The sequence below is a fragment of the Chrysoperla carnea genome, chromosome 1 (assembly GCF_905475395.1).
Source record: "Chrysoperla carnea chromosome 1, inChrCarn1.1, whole genome shotgun sequence".
NCBI classification, from domain to species: Eukaryota; Metazoa; Arthropoda; class Insecta; order Neuroptera; family Chrysopidae; genus Chrysoperla; species Chrysoperla carnea.
Window position 1 is genome coordinate 10,623,742 of NC_058337.1, and position 15,532 is coordinate 10,639,273.

General features: G+C 30.9%; 1 protein-coding gene across 2 annotated transcripts in view; it reads left to right on the top strand.

Annotated features, from left to right (window-relative positions):
• The window catches only part of LOC123290854 (synaptic vesicle glycoprotein 2B-like), a 78,869-nt gene extending 65,425 nt beyond the window's left edge, over positions 1–13,444 (top strand). For both annotated transcript variants that reach the window (XM_044871201.1, XM_044871202.1), the window contains exons 5-10: positions 7,117–7,238; positions 8,036–8,274; positions 9,586–9,791; positions 9,981–10,403; positions 11,877–12,004; positions 13,352–13,444. In XM_044871201.1, coding sequence (XP_044727136.1) covers positions 7,117–7,238; positions 8,036–8,274; positions 9,586–9,791; positions 9,981–10,403; positions 11,877–12,004; positions 13,352–13,407 — 1,174 coding nt within the window. In that variant the 3' untranslated portion in view covers positions 13,408–13,444. The remainder of the gene's footprint in view (positions 1–7,116; positions 7,239–8,035; positions 8,275–9,585; positions 9,792–9,980; positions 10,404–11,876; positions 12,005–13,351) is intronic.
• Positions 13,445–15,532: the final 2,088 nt, after the last annotated feature.

A 15,532-nucleotide genomic window follows, 5' to 3' on the forward strand; every position in this document is an offset into this window, starting at 1 on the left:
TCCGCAACTATACTTCCCAGATATTGGAATTTTGCCACTCTTTCTATTTTATCGTTGTTAACTTCGAGGTCCAAAACCATAGAGAGTGAATTTAAGCTAGCTTAAAATAGTGAGTCATTGGTTGTAATTTCATACCAAATCCACCCGAAATTATTAAAGGGTTTTCATTTTCGGAGTAAAATTTTACTATTTACAAATGCGTTCCAAAGTATGATGATTCCCAATAACAAAACAAACAGAAACTTCCGGTCGCCATTTTAGTCTACAATTTTATTTTTAACTTATCTAAACTAATATCCAGCAGTGTTTATACAGGTTATTTCAACAATTAAGTCAGCCAATTGATTATTTCCATTAGTTATAATATAAAATAAAAAAATTTAATTGGCTTTTTAATCTAATTATATAATATCGAAATTAGGATTGAAATAGATTATTTATTAATTAATTAAGTACTCTGAATTGATTAAATTATAAATAGTTGCATCACGGAATACATAAAATAGCCATTATCCTCAATAGCAGCTCCGATTTTGATGATTTAAAAAAAAATTTTTCTTTTTTTATTTTATTTAAAACTCTTTCAGAGGGAGAAAGTTATCTGAGGGGGGAAAATGCAATGTCCCGACTGATATATCAGCCAAAATCGCTAATGATAGAAGTTTGAAATTTTGAGTGGATATTGTTTTTATACTGTAGATGTCATTTAAGAAAGGGAATAATATGGGATTTAAGGTTTGTATGAAAATATATACAAACCGCCATTTTTAAGTTAACTAATTAAGGGATTTAAAAATTTATTTCACCTTAGCATTCTATCAACATTACCAGCAAATAACAGGGGCTGTCTTTTATAAAAAAAAAGGTACCACACCAAAAATTAAAGTCCATTTTCATTGCTATTAAGTGAAAATAGACAGGGGCTTGTCTCTTTCCTAACAAAATTTTCAATGAAGACTCTACATCTCAACTCTTTGAACTATACTCTTCCAGTTTGCAAATAATTTTCGTGACATCTGAGTCAAAAAAGTTGAACTTTAGGGAAAACGCACTCCCGGGCAGGACGCCAAAATTCACTCGATATTTGCATTTATCTCGTCTATCAAACGTTTCGCATTCTGGCCGTTTTTTCAGCTTTACGCCTTCTTTAGACATATCTGTGACCGACAATCATTGAGGATAGGCTAAATGGCTTAGTCTCGTTCAATATAAATCGCCGTTAAGAGGTCGATGAGCACAGAGTTTTGGAAAGGCTTTTTTCTTTACCTCGTAGAATTAACCGATTGAAAAATAGTGACTGAACATTACATTTGGATATAATAAAATCTTCACTTACTTGAAAGAAGAGTTTCTTGTTTTTATTGACTTTATGACCTAACATGATGAACTAAAAGTTCAACCACCCCTCTTGGATGATTCCTGGACACGGGGCTGCAGTCAACCAAACAAATGTGTTCTTAGGAGATTAATATTCTAAAACGCAAAATTTGTTACTTCTCAGTATCATTAAAATGAATATGTTTCAGTGGGAAAGTAATTGATCTAATTTCTTAAAGGCAAATCGAATCCCAATTTCGACATTTCGATCAATAATAAATAAAATTAAACTATACATAAAAATTGGAAGAACGAAATACAAATTGAATGGTATTTATTTGTTCGTTTTGCATTTATAATAGACTACAAGTATAAAATAATCTGTTTAATTATTTAAAAAATTCATTACAATTTATGGAATACACGTAATGGGTGATGTATTTACAAAATTCAATGTCGAAAAGAATTCCAAATAAAAATTATTGCTGCGATAGTTGCGAAAAATCATGCTTACAATATAAGTTCGAAGTTCTATGAAGAATTAGTGCCATATGATCAAGATTGGCCCTTCGATTATCGATACAAAACGTCGATAACGTAAATTTTGATGAAAATAATCAGCGATCTCGGAAACGGCTCCAATGATTTTCACGAAAATTAGTATTCAGGAGTTTTTGGGGTGAAAAATCGAACTAGCTTGGTTTCATTTTTAGAATATGTCGTTTTATCCGTGTTTTCAGGAAAAACTGAAACACACTGAAAAATGTGACTATTACTGCCATCTATTGGCGAGTAATACTTTTTTTATTTTATTTGGAGCAACTAACTGCTTTACCGACACTGAAACATTAAAGATAAATTTCAGAAGATGACGTTGTTGAACGATTTTACTCGGAAACTTTGATCTCTGAAACGGCCCCAACGATTTGCATGACATTTAGTATGCAGGGGATTTCGGGGGTGATAAATCAATCTAGTTAGGTTTCATTTAAAATAAATAACGAACAAATCTCGGTCATCCAGGTACTTCATTTTAGTGCTGCAACAATTTGATAGAATCATCGTTGATAAAACTTCAAGTGACAGAAAAAAAGAGTAAAAAAAGTAAATACATATATATAATTAATACTGTATTTAGCCTTATTATTTCTTGTTATAGCCTATATATGATGGTATATATGAAATGTATCAAGGTATACTAAGTTTAGTCCCAAGTGATGGTAAGAACAAAGTTTTGGTACATTTGTTCATAAAATCCATTTCCGGTTGTCCGTCTGAATGTCTGTCTGTGAACACGATAACTCAAAAACGAAAAGAGATATCAAATTGAAATTTTTATAGTGTGCTTAGGACGCAAAAAGTGAGGCCAATTTCGAAAATGAACAACATAGGTCAATTGGACTGTAAACCGTTAGAGATAGAACAAAAATTTAATATAGAAAAGGTTCTTCATAAAAAAATAAACTGCTCTTTTTTGAATCACAGTTTACTGAGGGCGCAAATTAGGTTAAAAAATTATATAATGTGTATACAGGTATTGTATGTATTTTAAATTTATACGTTACATATATTATGTATGTGTTTATTTATAGCATATACTATATCCATTGAGGAAGTGAGAAGAAAGATACTCTTATTATTTTGTGTGTAAGACTGGCTATATCTTTCTTTACTTTAAAACAAACGATTGTGTAATCAACATCTATACAATGTATTTCAACAACTACCTCAGTCAATTGTTTGTTTTCACATGTTTTTTTGTATATTTTCAACTTCTGATAAGAACTTATTTTTATCGCTTAGGTTTTTACAAAAATGGTAATTTAAAATATAAAAAACAAACATTAAATCAAAAGTTTAATGTCAAAATTACTCTTTTTTATTAGCAATGTTAAAATTAATTATCTATACACGTTTTTTTTTTTTTATTTTGTGTCCTTGTGACCAACTGGCCTTGCGTCCTTGTGACCATATTTGAACGAAGATAAGCATAAAAAAAAATGGCGTGACGTTTTCTTAGAAAATGCGAAACAAAAGTTTGATTTCATATTCGCAATAACCAACAAAAATGAGGTTGTCTCAACCTCATCGCGAGAGCGAATATGGCCACTGGGGCCACGAATGTGAAACAACTACCGTACGGGGTTGAGTTGTGAATTTGACACAAGCTCATGAGTTGTTTGTATGAAAGTAATATACTGTCTCACAAATTTCAAATAGGTATTGTTGTTTGGAAATGCAACATAGTTTTAAATAATCTTTTTTTATTGGTTCTACCACTTATAAATATTATAACAAAATACTGATGTAATTGTCACAACTACATAATCAGGTTTAAGAGTTTAATTTAAAAAAATTAGATTCATTCGAGTCGGATTTGAACCAGAGACATTTGTATTACTATTGATTTTATTGATGGTTGTTGTATATGTACAAAAATATGCTATATATTATAAAAATGATCAATAAGTTTATTTAAAACTCTCTTTAAATTAGTAACAATCTTTATGTAGTTGACGAAACCCCACATTAGCTAGACATGAATGGTATGTGTCCGTAGTAACCAAATCCTATATATAAAGCAAACGTAAAGATATGTTCTTTTAATTCGTCTATTTGCTTTATTTACTCGTATATATTCCAATTAAGTACAATTATTTTCCATCAATAAAACGCGTTACTTTAAACTAAAATCAATCTCTTTCAATCAATTATTTCATATTTTAAATTCAACCCCATTCTACTGTAAAAACAATTATTTAGCTGTATTGTTCCAATCATTAGGAAATTGTTTGAAAGTATTTTTACTTTATTTCAATATGAAACGACCAACTTCGGGATGAGGGTTCTCGAAGTAATATTAAACAACTCGAAACTCTGTATTAGAAAGTGTTATTCTATGTCTTATCGTTTAGGACTAAATTTAATTAAAGAAATCCGAAGAACTAGGTCCAATCTGATTTCAGAACATGATGTCCTCCGTCAAGCTCTGCAAATTTTGTTTTAGTTAATTTTGATTTATTAACTACAAAAAAAGCTATTTGCCATCAGAGATTAAAATGGCCGAACTTGTGTATAGACTGCCTGGTAAATTATACAAAGATTGAAAAATATTGGAGATAAATTATATAGAGATTCCACCAACTTGGCTTTACATTCGGGGGATACTCCTAAATATTTTAAAAAAGAAAATGTTCTGCAATAAATTGCAGGGAAAAAATACCTGGTACTGAAACTTAGTTTAAACCTGTTATAATAGTTATATTCTAAGCCAACGATTGTCGCATGGCAAAATGATTTTCCCTATTGTTTTCCAATAAATAGGTCAGTAGAAAGGTTAGCAATAAAAAGTTTCCTACTGGCACTATGTACTTTTATGTACGAAAGTTTATTTGGAATTTTGTCTAGACTCCATGGCTGATCAACACGGGACTTACAATAGAAAAATTTCGATTCATGTACTCAATAACCCTGTAACTATTATATACGTTTTAATTTTATTCATATCCAAGTCTACTATTCGAATGTATTGATAAACTAGTAATGTAAATTAATTATTTACGAAAAAGTGTTTTTACCTTGAAATTCAAATATTTTTTACGACAGTTTGGAATGGAGTAACTACATAATACATGCTCGATTGGTAAATTGTTTAATTAAAAGTGTTTTTAAACCCCCGAAATAAAATAAGGGGTGTTTTAAGTTTGACCGCTATGTATGTGTGTCTGTCTGTGGCATCGTAGCGCCTAAACGGATGAACCGATTTTGATTTTTTTGGTTTTGTTTGAAAGGTAATTTATACAGAGATTTTGTTCTTAGATGTGTTTCAAATGCGAATTTTAGGTTCCATATCCAGAAATGGAAGTTAAAAATACCGGAACTCGACCTACTCGAAACGATTCAATCGAATGCTTTGAAATTCTCCTCGGATCATTTTGCCGTTAATACGCTTCGATCGGCACCTCAACGAATACGATAACGAATACGAGTTTTGTAATACAACATCCCTCAAGTGCCGGCTTCTACTGGCCAAAACAAAATGTGCCCCTTTTGCTACGTTTACCATTCTCTTTTCATAAAAAATCAGGTTCAGTGCCAATTCGTGCGTTCGATTGACAGTATTGCAAGCGACGTGGGCGGTTTGCCGGCAATATTCTTTGTGTTAATTGCACTTTATACGGAAACAAATGCAAATCATTCTTCAAAATGAGGTTTAGGCGTTAAAATGCGTGAAAACGTAACAGACAGCCAGAGTTCTTTCGCATTTATAATTTTAATTTAATTTAATTACTCTTCTTTTCGGTTACATTAACTTGCGTGTAAAAAGTTCATTAAAAAACAAAGCACAAAATATACCATATCTATAGCCTAAATACATTGTGTTTGTTGATACTGTGACATTGGCTATATCAATTTTAATGAAAACACAAAAAATGATCATAGTGTAGGCGCTGAGTGAGTTTCGTATGCTTTTAAAGGGCCTACCGAGCAAGGAGTGTATTTCGAACTTTCTCATCGATCACAGGGGGGATTGTTCTAAACAAATTAATTATTTATACATCCATAGCTCCTAAATGCGTTAAATCGTGTAAAACGTATTTTTATGTGCATAAAATTAAAATATAAACTCATACTTTTAATATGAGTACCTTAAAATACAAAAATTATTGGCCAATCTACGGATGTTTCAAACAAAGCGCTGCACCCCGACCTTATCCGATTTCATTTTTGTTTTTTTTAATTTTAACCATATCTCCGGTTCTATCTAGTCGTATCAAGATGAACAAAAAAAGTAATGTTTATTTTTTCATGTAAAATGGGACAAAATTGCTTAGAAAATGTTCAATAGTTTAGGAGCTATGGTCGTATAAACAATTAATTTATTTATAACAATTTCTCTACCCTGACTCTGATCGAAGAGCAAGAAAATTCAGATTCATCGGGTCAAAATACGTCGAAATACACTCTTTGTTCGATGGGACCGGTTAATGCATACGAAACCCACTCAGCGCCTACACTATCCATTAAAATCATTAAATTTTAAATGTTTTGTTAATATTTAATACGATTTGTGGTATACTATAATATATATCAGTTATAAAAGTTTTTCAAAATTAAAAACTGATTTAAAATTATGTTAGATTTTCTAAAGAAGCGTACCAAAATTTTAAAATTTATTTTACAAAAAATTTGTTAAAATCACTTGAAAGCTTGTTTTTTCTTAGAAATGGCCTATAAAAAATTCCCGTACTGGCTTTTTGGACGAAGACATTCCTTTTCTTAGCAAAATTGACACTGAATTTATAATCCTACATTTTCTGATATAATCACGTTGAAATTTCTCATGTCATTTTCGGGGTCGCTGACCACTATTCCGACGTTAGAATTTCCATATACTCCCCTCCCCTTTTTGGGGTAATTCGCCCCGCTGGTCCAAAATTGCAATATTCTCTAAATATTAAACAAAACGGACCAAAAGTAAACTCGGGGATTTTGGGGTTGCTGATCACGATTCTGAAATTAGCATGTAGATATACCCCCCTCCTGGCCCATAGCAATGATCAAACATTTTTCTGAACATTTTTTTTTTAATTGGCTCGATAGGTTGAGGCACTAAAAAATTCTCTTTGAAATGCTAAAAATGACACGACTATTAATAGATAAGGTTGCGAACAGGAAATAAGCCTCCCCTACTGTTTTTGAGCAGCGTTCCTAAATTTTAAATCACCCAAAAAAGGATGATTATACTGTTTATTTTTCAAATAGTTATAAATATATTTAATTTTTCCTGCTTTTCAGGATAACTGGGGCAATGGGAATATGTTTTCCTTATTTAGGTGAATTTCAACCAACCAAATATAGAGAAACCATACTATGTTGGATGGAACTGTTTTGGACAGTTGGAATAATACTTTTACCATGTAAGTATATAAATTAAATTATTACAAGGATGAAGTAAGATGACGGCATGCCAAGGTGACCCATTTTTAACTTTCCACTAAAGGAAGTTATTGTAATGGGTCCGATTTTCGAAATGGAAATTTTCAACATTTCTTTACGTTTCATGGTTTGGACAAGTTATTAACACTAATTTGGAGAAGAAGAATGTTTGTGTATACGTACAAAGTACCTACGTAGACATTTTTTTGTCGTCGATATCGCGCGAACAAAAAATGAAATCGACTTCCTTGAGGTGTAGATCGAAGCGTATTAACGGCAATGTGATCCGAAAAAATAGCATTCGATCGAGTCGTTTCAAATCGGTCGAGTTTTCAAGTTCTTCTTGTTGACCTTAAGTGTCACACCAGACTCTATCCACGACTTGTTTCGCTTTGGTATGGGATTGAAAAATATATCTGTTTTAACTAGAATGATGGGAAATGTGCGAGGTTTCTGCTTGACTAATATCATTTTTCAAAACAACTACGATTTTCACAGCTCTGCTAAGTTTATTTAATAAATTCTATGATAAAACATGGCATAGGAAAATTATAGACGTGAATGTTACCAAATAAGATTAAAAGCTAAAAATTGAAAAACTAATTTCTCGATTTATTATCCACGCGATTTATATGCAAATTTTCCTTCATTTTAGAGAACACTTACATACTTTGCAACTTTTTTCGAGGCAGGCGCGAGAATATGAGACACTTAAATGTATCATTATCTTACAATGTAAAATATCATAATTCGTAATTTTATTTTTATTTGATTTTAGTAATTGCATGGGCAATTATTCCGCTTGAATTTCGTTACGAAGATCCAAATTTTACATTTGCAAGTTGGAATTTATTTGTTGCAATATGTGCATTACCTAGCTTAGCAATTGGTTTTTGGTTATTCGCATTTCCAGAAAGTCCTAAATTTTTATTAGAATGTGGTGAGTCCGAAGCAGCCTTAGACATTTTAAAAGACATTTATGTAATGAACACAAATGAACCAAGAGGAACATATCCGGTAATGAACTTTTTTTTTTAATGATTGAGCTTGACCAAAAAATATTTTTTATTTCAATAGTTTGTTTGATAAATTAAAAAAGTTCAAGACAAAAATTGAAATAAAACTGGCTATTTTTTACTAAAAATATAATTTTAAACTGATGATATCATACACCCAGATATAATTTTATGGTGCAGCAGTGAATCTGGAAAATGTATTTCAATTTAAAAGATCAAAATACTCGACTGCGTTAATAAAAATTGAAAATAAAAAACAAGCCCTGTAGCTTTCATAGCAACTTTAACAGTCGGGACCCATAATTGGAAAAAGTTGAGCCGGTCTAAATTTAAATAGGACCCTACTAGACTTGTTTTTCTTTTCAGTTTTTATTTAGCGCAGTCGAGTTTTTTATTTTTATTTTATTTTAAAATTTTTGGTTAGGACTTTCAAATGCCTATTCAATGATATCCTAATTAACATTAAGTTCGCCGACTTTCATTTTTTTCACAATATGTTGCCTGGTTGTTGCCATATTAATTTTTCATTACTGCTATTTCCTTAGTGACACTCTCAAGATTAAGACACATCGATTGACGTAAGAATCATTAAAATCGGCTCACGAATTTGATCTCTAGAGTGCCGCAAAAGAATTTCGTCGGGTAAAAGTCTCGTTTTAAGTATTTTTGAATAATCGAGACAAAGCCTTCCTAACATTTAGAACACAAAAATTTAATAACTATTCATTTTGTGCATAAAGCCCCGCCATCGGTGGTGGAAAAAAAGGGTATTTGGCATAATGAAATAGTACCTGGGCGAACCGGCCTTTGCTCGTTTTGCGCCCGAGCAAAAAAATACTTCTCCAAACGATCGAGCGTTTGCGAACGAGCATTTAAGAACACCTAACAATTAAAACACCGCAAAAGAACCCCCCCCCCCCAAACATCCACTAATCAATACGCCCCCCATACAATCTGCATATAAATATTCATAAAAATGATGAAATTAAAATACTTATATTCGTTTTGTGAAATTTTAATTTTGATCACCCCGAGCGTAAAGCAGTTTCCTCAGACAGACTGCATCTATCCAACCGAATGCCAAAGAAAAGGTTTCTTTTTGTGCTCAAATGGGTGTACGATGTCATCAATGTAATGATAATGTTAATATTCAACTTTAATTTTTATTTATTTTAAAGATTATTAATTTTAAAGACAAAAAAATGGTCTTTATACGTTATAATAAATTTAAAAAAATTTGATTGTCATGCTCATTGTTATGTACCATTGTTACTTAGATTTAAAGTTTAAAAATAATTTATATTTGTTTTAGGTTCGTAGTTTAAGAGAAAAAGCCAGAGCATTAAGTGTTATTTCACAGCAATCCGCTAAAAGTGTGCGCAGTCTAAGTATTCGAAAACCAAAAGAATTACGAATGCTTTTACAAGAAATTTGGATACAAACAAAAGCACTTTGTCGACCGCCACACTTAAAATGGACTATTATTACTTGCACAATTCAATTTGGTTTGACTACAAGGTGCGAATTTTTAAACTTTCTATACAGGGTATTTCAACAATTAACTCTAATAAATTATTCGTATTCAGATATTACGAATAGAGAAATTGTCACTATGCCTCAAATACCTAGCGTAAAATGCTTACTAAAACTTGATTTGCCAGAGTAGCGAGTAAATGTTTTAGTAAATTAATTTTTCTTTTATTGTAGTTATTACACGTTAATGATATGGTTCCCAGAATTATTTTATCGATTTGAAGAATATGAAAAATTACATCCTGGTGAAACAGCCTCAGTATGTGAAGTATCCCAAGTGGTTGTAACGAATTCAACGACAGAAGATGTTTACTGTGATAATGAACCGATAAAAAATGATGTATTCTTACATACGTTAATTATTGGTTTAGCATGCATACCCACAAGTTTTTGGTTACCATTGTGTGTTCATCGTCTTGGTACAAAATTCTTCCTCGTTTTCAGTTTATTAGTTGCTGCTGCAGTTACTTTAGGCTTATATTTTGTTAAATCAGCCGCCCAAAACCTAATACTTTCATGTATCTTTGAAGCGCTTACAAGTTTGGGAATTAGTACTGTATATTGTATTTTAGTAGATCTATTTCCGACAAATCTCAGGTTTGTATTTAATTTAGTTAGAAACACGAAAATTTCTCATTCGGTATTATTGCAAACTTTTCCTATTCGCTTTTTTGGCTTTTTAGGTCATGTTATTCATATTATAATATAGAGAATAAAGACGTTTCACCTCCCGGATAGCTGGATTTTTGCATGAACCTTCGATTTGTGGCCCCCAACAAAATCCCAAAAGTCCCCATCGACTTCGTCCCCATCAAATGTTATCTGAAGTGAAAGGTCACAAAATACGATTTTTCGTGAATATTTCGTTAATAGCCACTGTTATCGAAAAAATAGACTAAAAACTATTATTGCAAATATTGCAACTGTCAACATAAATTAGAACCGGTCAATTTTACGACAGAATATTATCCTATCCAAAATATTAACTATTTTAACTAATTTCCCCATATTTTTATCATAAGTTTTTTAATTTACTGAGTACGACTTATTCTAACGAAAGTACACGAACAGGAGGGAAAATTTTCGAAGTCAATATTTTTTTGCTTGGATCTTTATTCTCGTGATAAAACAAATTCTCACAATTTCTGAAGAACTTGAAAAAAACATTTTTTAATGTCGAAAAAATCTGAAAAATTTATAGTTTGATAATAGATATAATTTAAAAAGGTCTCTTTTGTATTTTTTTCAAAAATAAAACTGTTTATAATTCGTTTCTCTTATAGATATCCTTTTTTTAATCAGAGTTTAATTTGAAACCAAAAACATATAGACCACAAGCCCATGCTGAAATTTTTCGAATGAGATGACCCATCAGGAAACATGTTGAAAAAGACGCTGCTATATAAAAAGTAAGTTTAAGCACCATGGTGTCAGTTTTGCGTGGTACAGGCGAGCACAGGTCAGCACAGGTGAAAATATGGATGTTAGACCCCTTGGCATCGACCTCTACACCGGCAAATACGTACGACGTTGTTAGATACTAATTCTGCATAAGTATTCTAAGCGAATAAAATAAATGCCGTACAGAAATAAACAAGCAGGGAAATTTTTTTAACTTCCGGTACCGAAGTTGTCCTATTTATTTCTGTTCGGCATTTATATAATTCGCTTCGAATACTTATACAGAGATAGTATCTAGCAACACCGTATATATTTGCTGGTGAGACGCCAAGGGGTGACATTCATAATCTCACCTGTACTCATCTGTACCGCGCAATACTGGCATCATGGTGCTTAAACTTACTTTTACATATAGGAGCATCTTTTTCAACATATTTTCTGGTGGGTCACTTCACCCGAAAAATTTCAGCATGGACTTGTTGAATATATTTGCCAAATAAATTATAAAAACAATATGTTTAAAATAATTTCGCTTGACAAGTGCTTAATCCTTATTTATGCAAAATGCAAAAAAAAAAAACCAAATGGAAAAGTTTCGTTTTGCAAATCGGAATTGTTCGTCTTGCCCAAATGTACAAACAACTTAATTCTATTTTTAAATTTCTTTAGGGTAATGGCGGCGGCTCTATCATTAACATGGGGTAGAGGTGGTGCTTTACTAGGAAATTTATTATTTGGTTACCTTATTGATTTAAATTGTGTGATTCCAATTGTGTTATTTTCGTTTTTGTTGTTTGGTAAGTAGAATGAACAATTTGCACTTATAGGTTCTCCTTAAATATCTTTTATACTTTAATAGTTCCCTGACCCGTGCGCAAGGGAAGGACTTTGGGGATCAAAAACCCTCTCCCAATGAGAATCTGACCAAATAAATTTTGAAATAACAATATAGTCCTTTAAATGAACCATTTATGAGACTCATTTCAACGGACGAATCAAATATCCATACATATTTTGAGCTCGGTGCATTCTTTGACTTTGTCTTTGAGTCGAGTACTTCAAACAGAAAACCTGGATCTTGGCGAGGCTATCGAACTAACTGATGCTGCAAAATATATTTTGCTTGAAAGAAGAGGAGACGTTGGAACAGAGTTCATAAAAATTTTTAAAACCATGAGCGAGATTTGCGATGAATACGACATAGAAGTACGGAAGCCAATGTTCGCGTCACTCAACGCTCGAGTATACAGTCTGATTCAGTTGAAGATTATAGATCGAATTTTGAATCATCGCAATATTTTATCAGATTAAGCTTATCTCTTTCTCAAAAAAAATTTTGATGAAAACTGTTGCTCGACTTTTTGAACTAGAATATTCAATTTTGAACGATTATTCCTGTGACATCTGGGTAGAAGGAAATTTACGTTTGGCGAAAACGCATTGTCAGACGGGGTGCCAAAAATTCACTCGGAGCACTCTATATTTGCAATAAAGATGCGTTTCGGAATGTCTACTAAATTCTTTGCGTTCTGGTAGTTTTGTCTGTGACAGCAGCGACGAATTAACGCTTCTTTTCAACCTTGCGTCCTTTCAAAACATACTTTTGATCGACATGGTCTGAAAATCGGCTGAACAGCTTAGTCCTCGTTCAATATACATCGTGTTATGGAGGTAGATACACACAGAATTTTAGAATAGTTTTCTTCTGTACCTTACAGAATTTACTTATTGAAAAACAGTAGGTCCATCGCTACTTAACTGCCCATGATTCGAGATGCATCCATGTCGGAAAAATCTTCCCGGAGTAATTAAAATTTTGGAGGTTTATATCTCTCCTTTTATTGGACTTAAGAGATCGTTTCTTGATGCAAAACGGAAAATGAGACCATATCTTTAACTGGTACTTAAATCTCCACCTGGCCAAGTCTCGCGGATTTTTCCCGTTTATAACCCATATACCATAACATATTTAAAACATGTTTTGTTGTAACAATCGATAATTTTGTAACAACTTAACAAGATCTTACTTCATACTTTAAAAAATTATATAACACTTCAAAAATTATAGTCCTACAAAAACTATTTTATTGCTAAAATTTAATATTTTTAATATACTTTATTTAACATCATTTTATTTATTTCAGTGAGTGGACTGTTGTGTTTTACGTTACCGAATACAGGGAATCAAGCTTTAGATTAATAATAAGAATTAAAAAAAAAGCCTTAAATAAGAGATATTTTTTAAGATAAGTAAAAAAATGTAAATACTATATTTAAAAATTATTCTTTCGTTAATTATAATATAAAATTAGATTTGACAATTTTGATATGTAGTTTTTTTTTTTTTTTTAATTTTTTCCATATAATATATACAGGATGTTTTAAAATCGATCGTAGAAAGGTATTCACTACTCAATTAAGCTTATCAAGAAGAGCGAAAAAGTATTTTGGCAAACTTTTATTTGATGTGTACTTTCCGAGATAATTAAAGAAATCAATCAATAAAAAATCAATAAATTTATCGAATTACAGTGAGATACATTACTTAAGGTAAATGTAACATATTACGGGCATTATGCGGGCAAAGTGCGGTATGCATACCGCACTTTGAAGCCTTTGAAGCTGATTATTGAAAGAGCGAAAAAGTATTTTGGCAAACTTTTATTTGATGTGTACTTTCCGTGATAGTTAAAGAAATCAATCAATAAAAAATCAATGAATTTATCTAATTACAGGGAGATACATTACTTAAGGTAAATGTAACATATTACGGGATGTTTAGGCATACCGCACTTTGAAGCTGATTATTGAAATAAATATAAATATTTCCACTATATTAGTTTGTCGTACAAAATGATTTATTGAGAATTAATTTTGATCATTTTTTCACGACTAATTCTTTCATTTATATTCGACTTTGTCTTTAATTCCGTGATAAAATTTGGTTTTGAACATAATTCCGGGAAGGGAGGTATGTAACTCCGGAATACACAATTAACATAGGTAAATTAAAAATGATTGTTTTGTTTAATGTAACTAAGTTTATTGAGTATTTTTAAATTTGATTGAAAAACAAATTATTAAAATTTTAAATAAATTTAAAAAGAAATCATTACAAATTATATTGCCGAATACTTTCTACTTATTAGTTTTTTTTTTCTTTCTACTTATTATAGTTATTTTAACGTAAATAATTACCGAAAACTAATTCAAATAACAAATTATAAGTCAAGTTTCAATTTTCTAATTTACAATGCGATACTCTCGGAATTGCATACATGAATTAAAACTTTGCGCATTATTCCGGGAGTTAAAAACACATTCAATACTCATTATAAAAAGCAAGTATTTTATTGGTATCAAATATTTTAATAATTATAACAATAATTTAAAAGAAGAGTTAAAAATAATTACTTCTTATTTTCTCTTATTACGGTAGACTCCCGTAATATGGTTCGCTATCACTGATTTAAGAACATAGTTAGGAGAATCATAATTTAAAGAAAATAATTAATTAAAATAGTTTGATAAAGCTTTAAAACGATTTATTTAATCATTCCAATCAATATTTGTACATATTTAAATATGATAAACTTACCAGTAAACTAAAAAAACCTTAACAATCCAACACTGTCACCTTACATATAAGAACAATATATTTGTAATAAAACCAGATGTTCACTGATCGATCACTTTTGCGATCGATATGAGTATTTAATTGTGATAAGGTTTGTTCAAGAGTCAATTTTTTTTGTTCATATTTTGGTTCTAGAGGCTCTGCTACTTTTTAAAATTAAATAAGTATTGATACGATCTACCTCTTGTACCTAAACGCTCCGTAATTGGATAAATTTATGGACTTTTTTTTAAATTGATTTATTTAATTATCTTGGAAAATAAGCATTTGATCGAAATTTGGTTAAAAGCTTTTTGGGTCGTTTTGGTAAGCTTAATTGAGTAGTATATTTTTCTATTATTAATTATATCACCCCGTATGTTTATATATACATATTTATATAATGTAATTATTTTGAGAATGTTCACTGAACTTAAAAGCAACGACACTGGTGATGATAATGAATGTAAAGCTGACGTATATTTCTTGTAATTGTTTGTAACAAGTTAAAAATCTATGTTGACGTTGTCCTTTGGTATTCTAACAACACTAAACAAGAACGTTATAAAGAGATTCGCATTTTAAAATTTGTTTTTGATTTAAAAAAAGGAAGAGTTTACAAGTTTTATCACAAAAGTGTTTTTTATTTTTTCATAATAATTATGAAAGTTTCAAACCTACACTTCACAAAAAGTAAAAAAATCGAAAA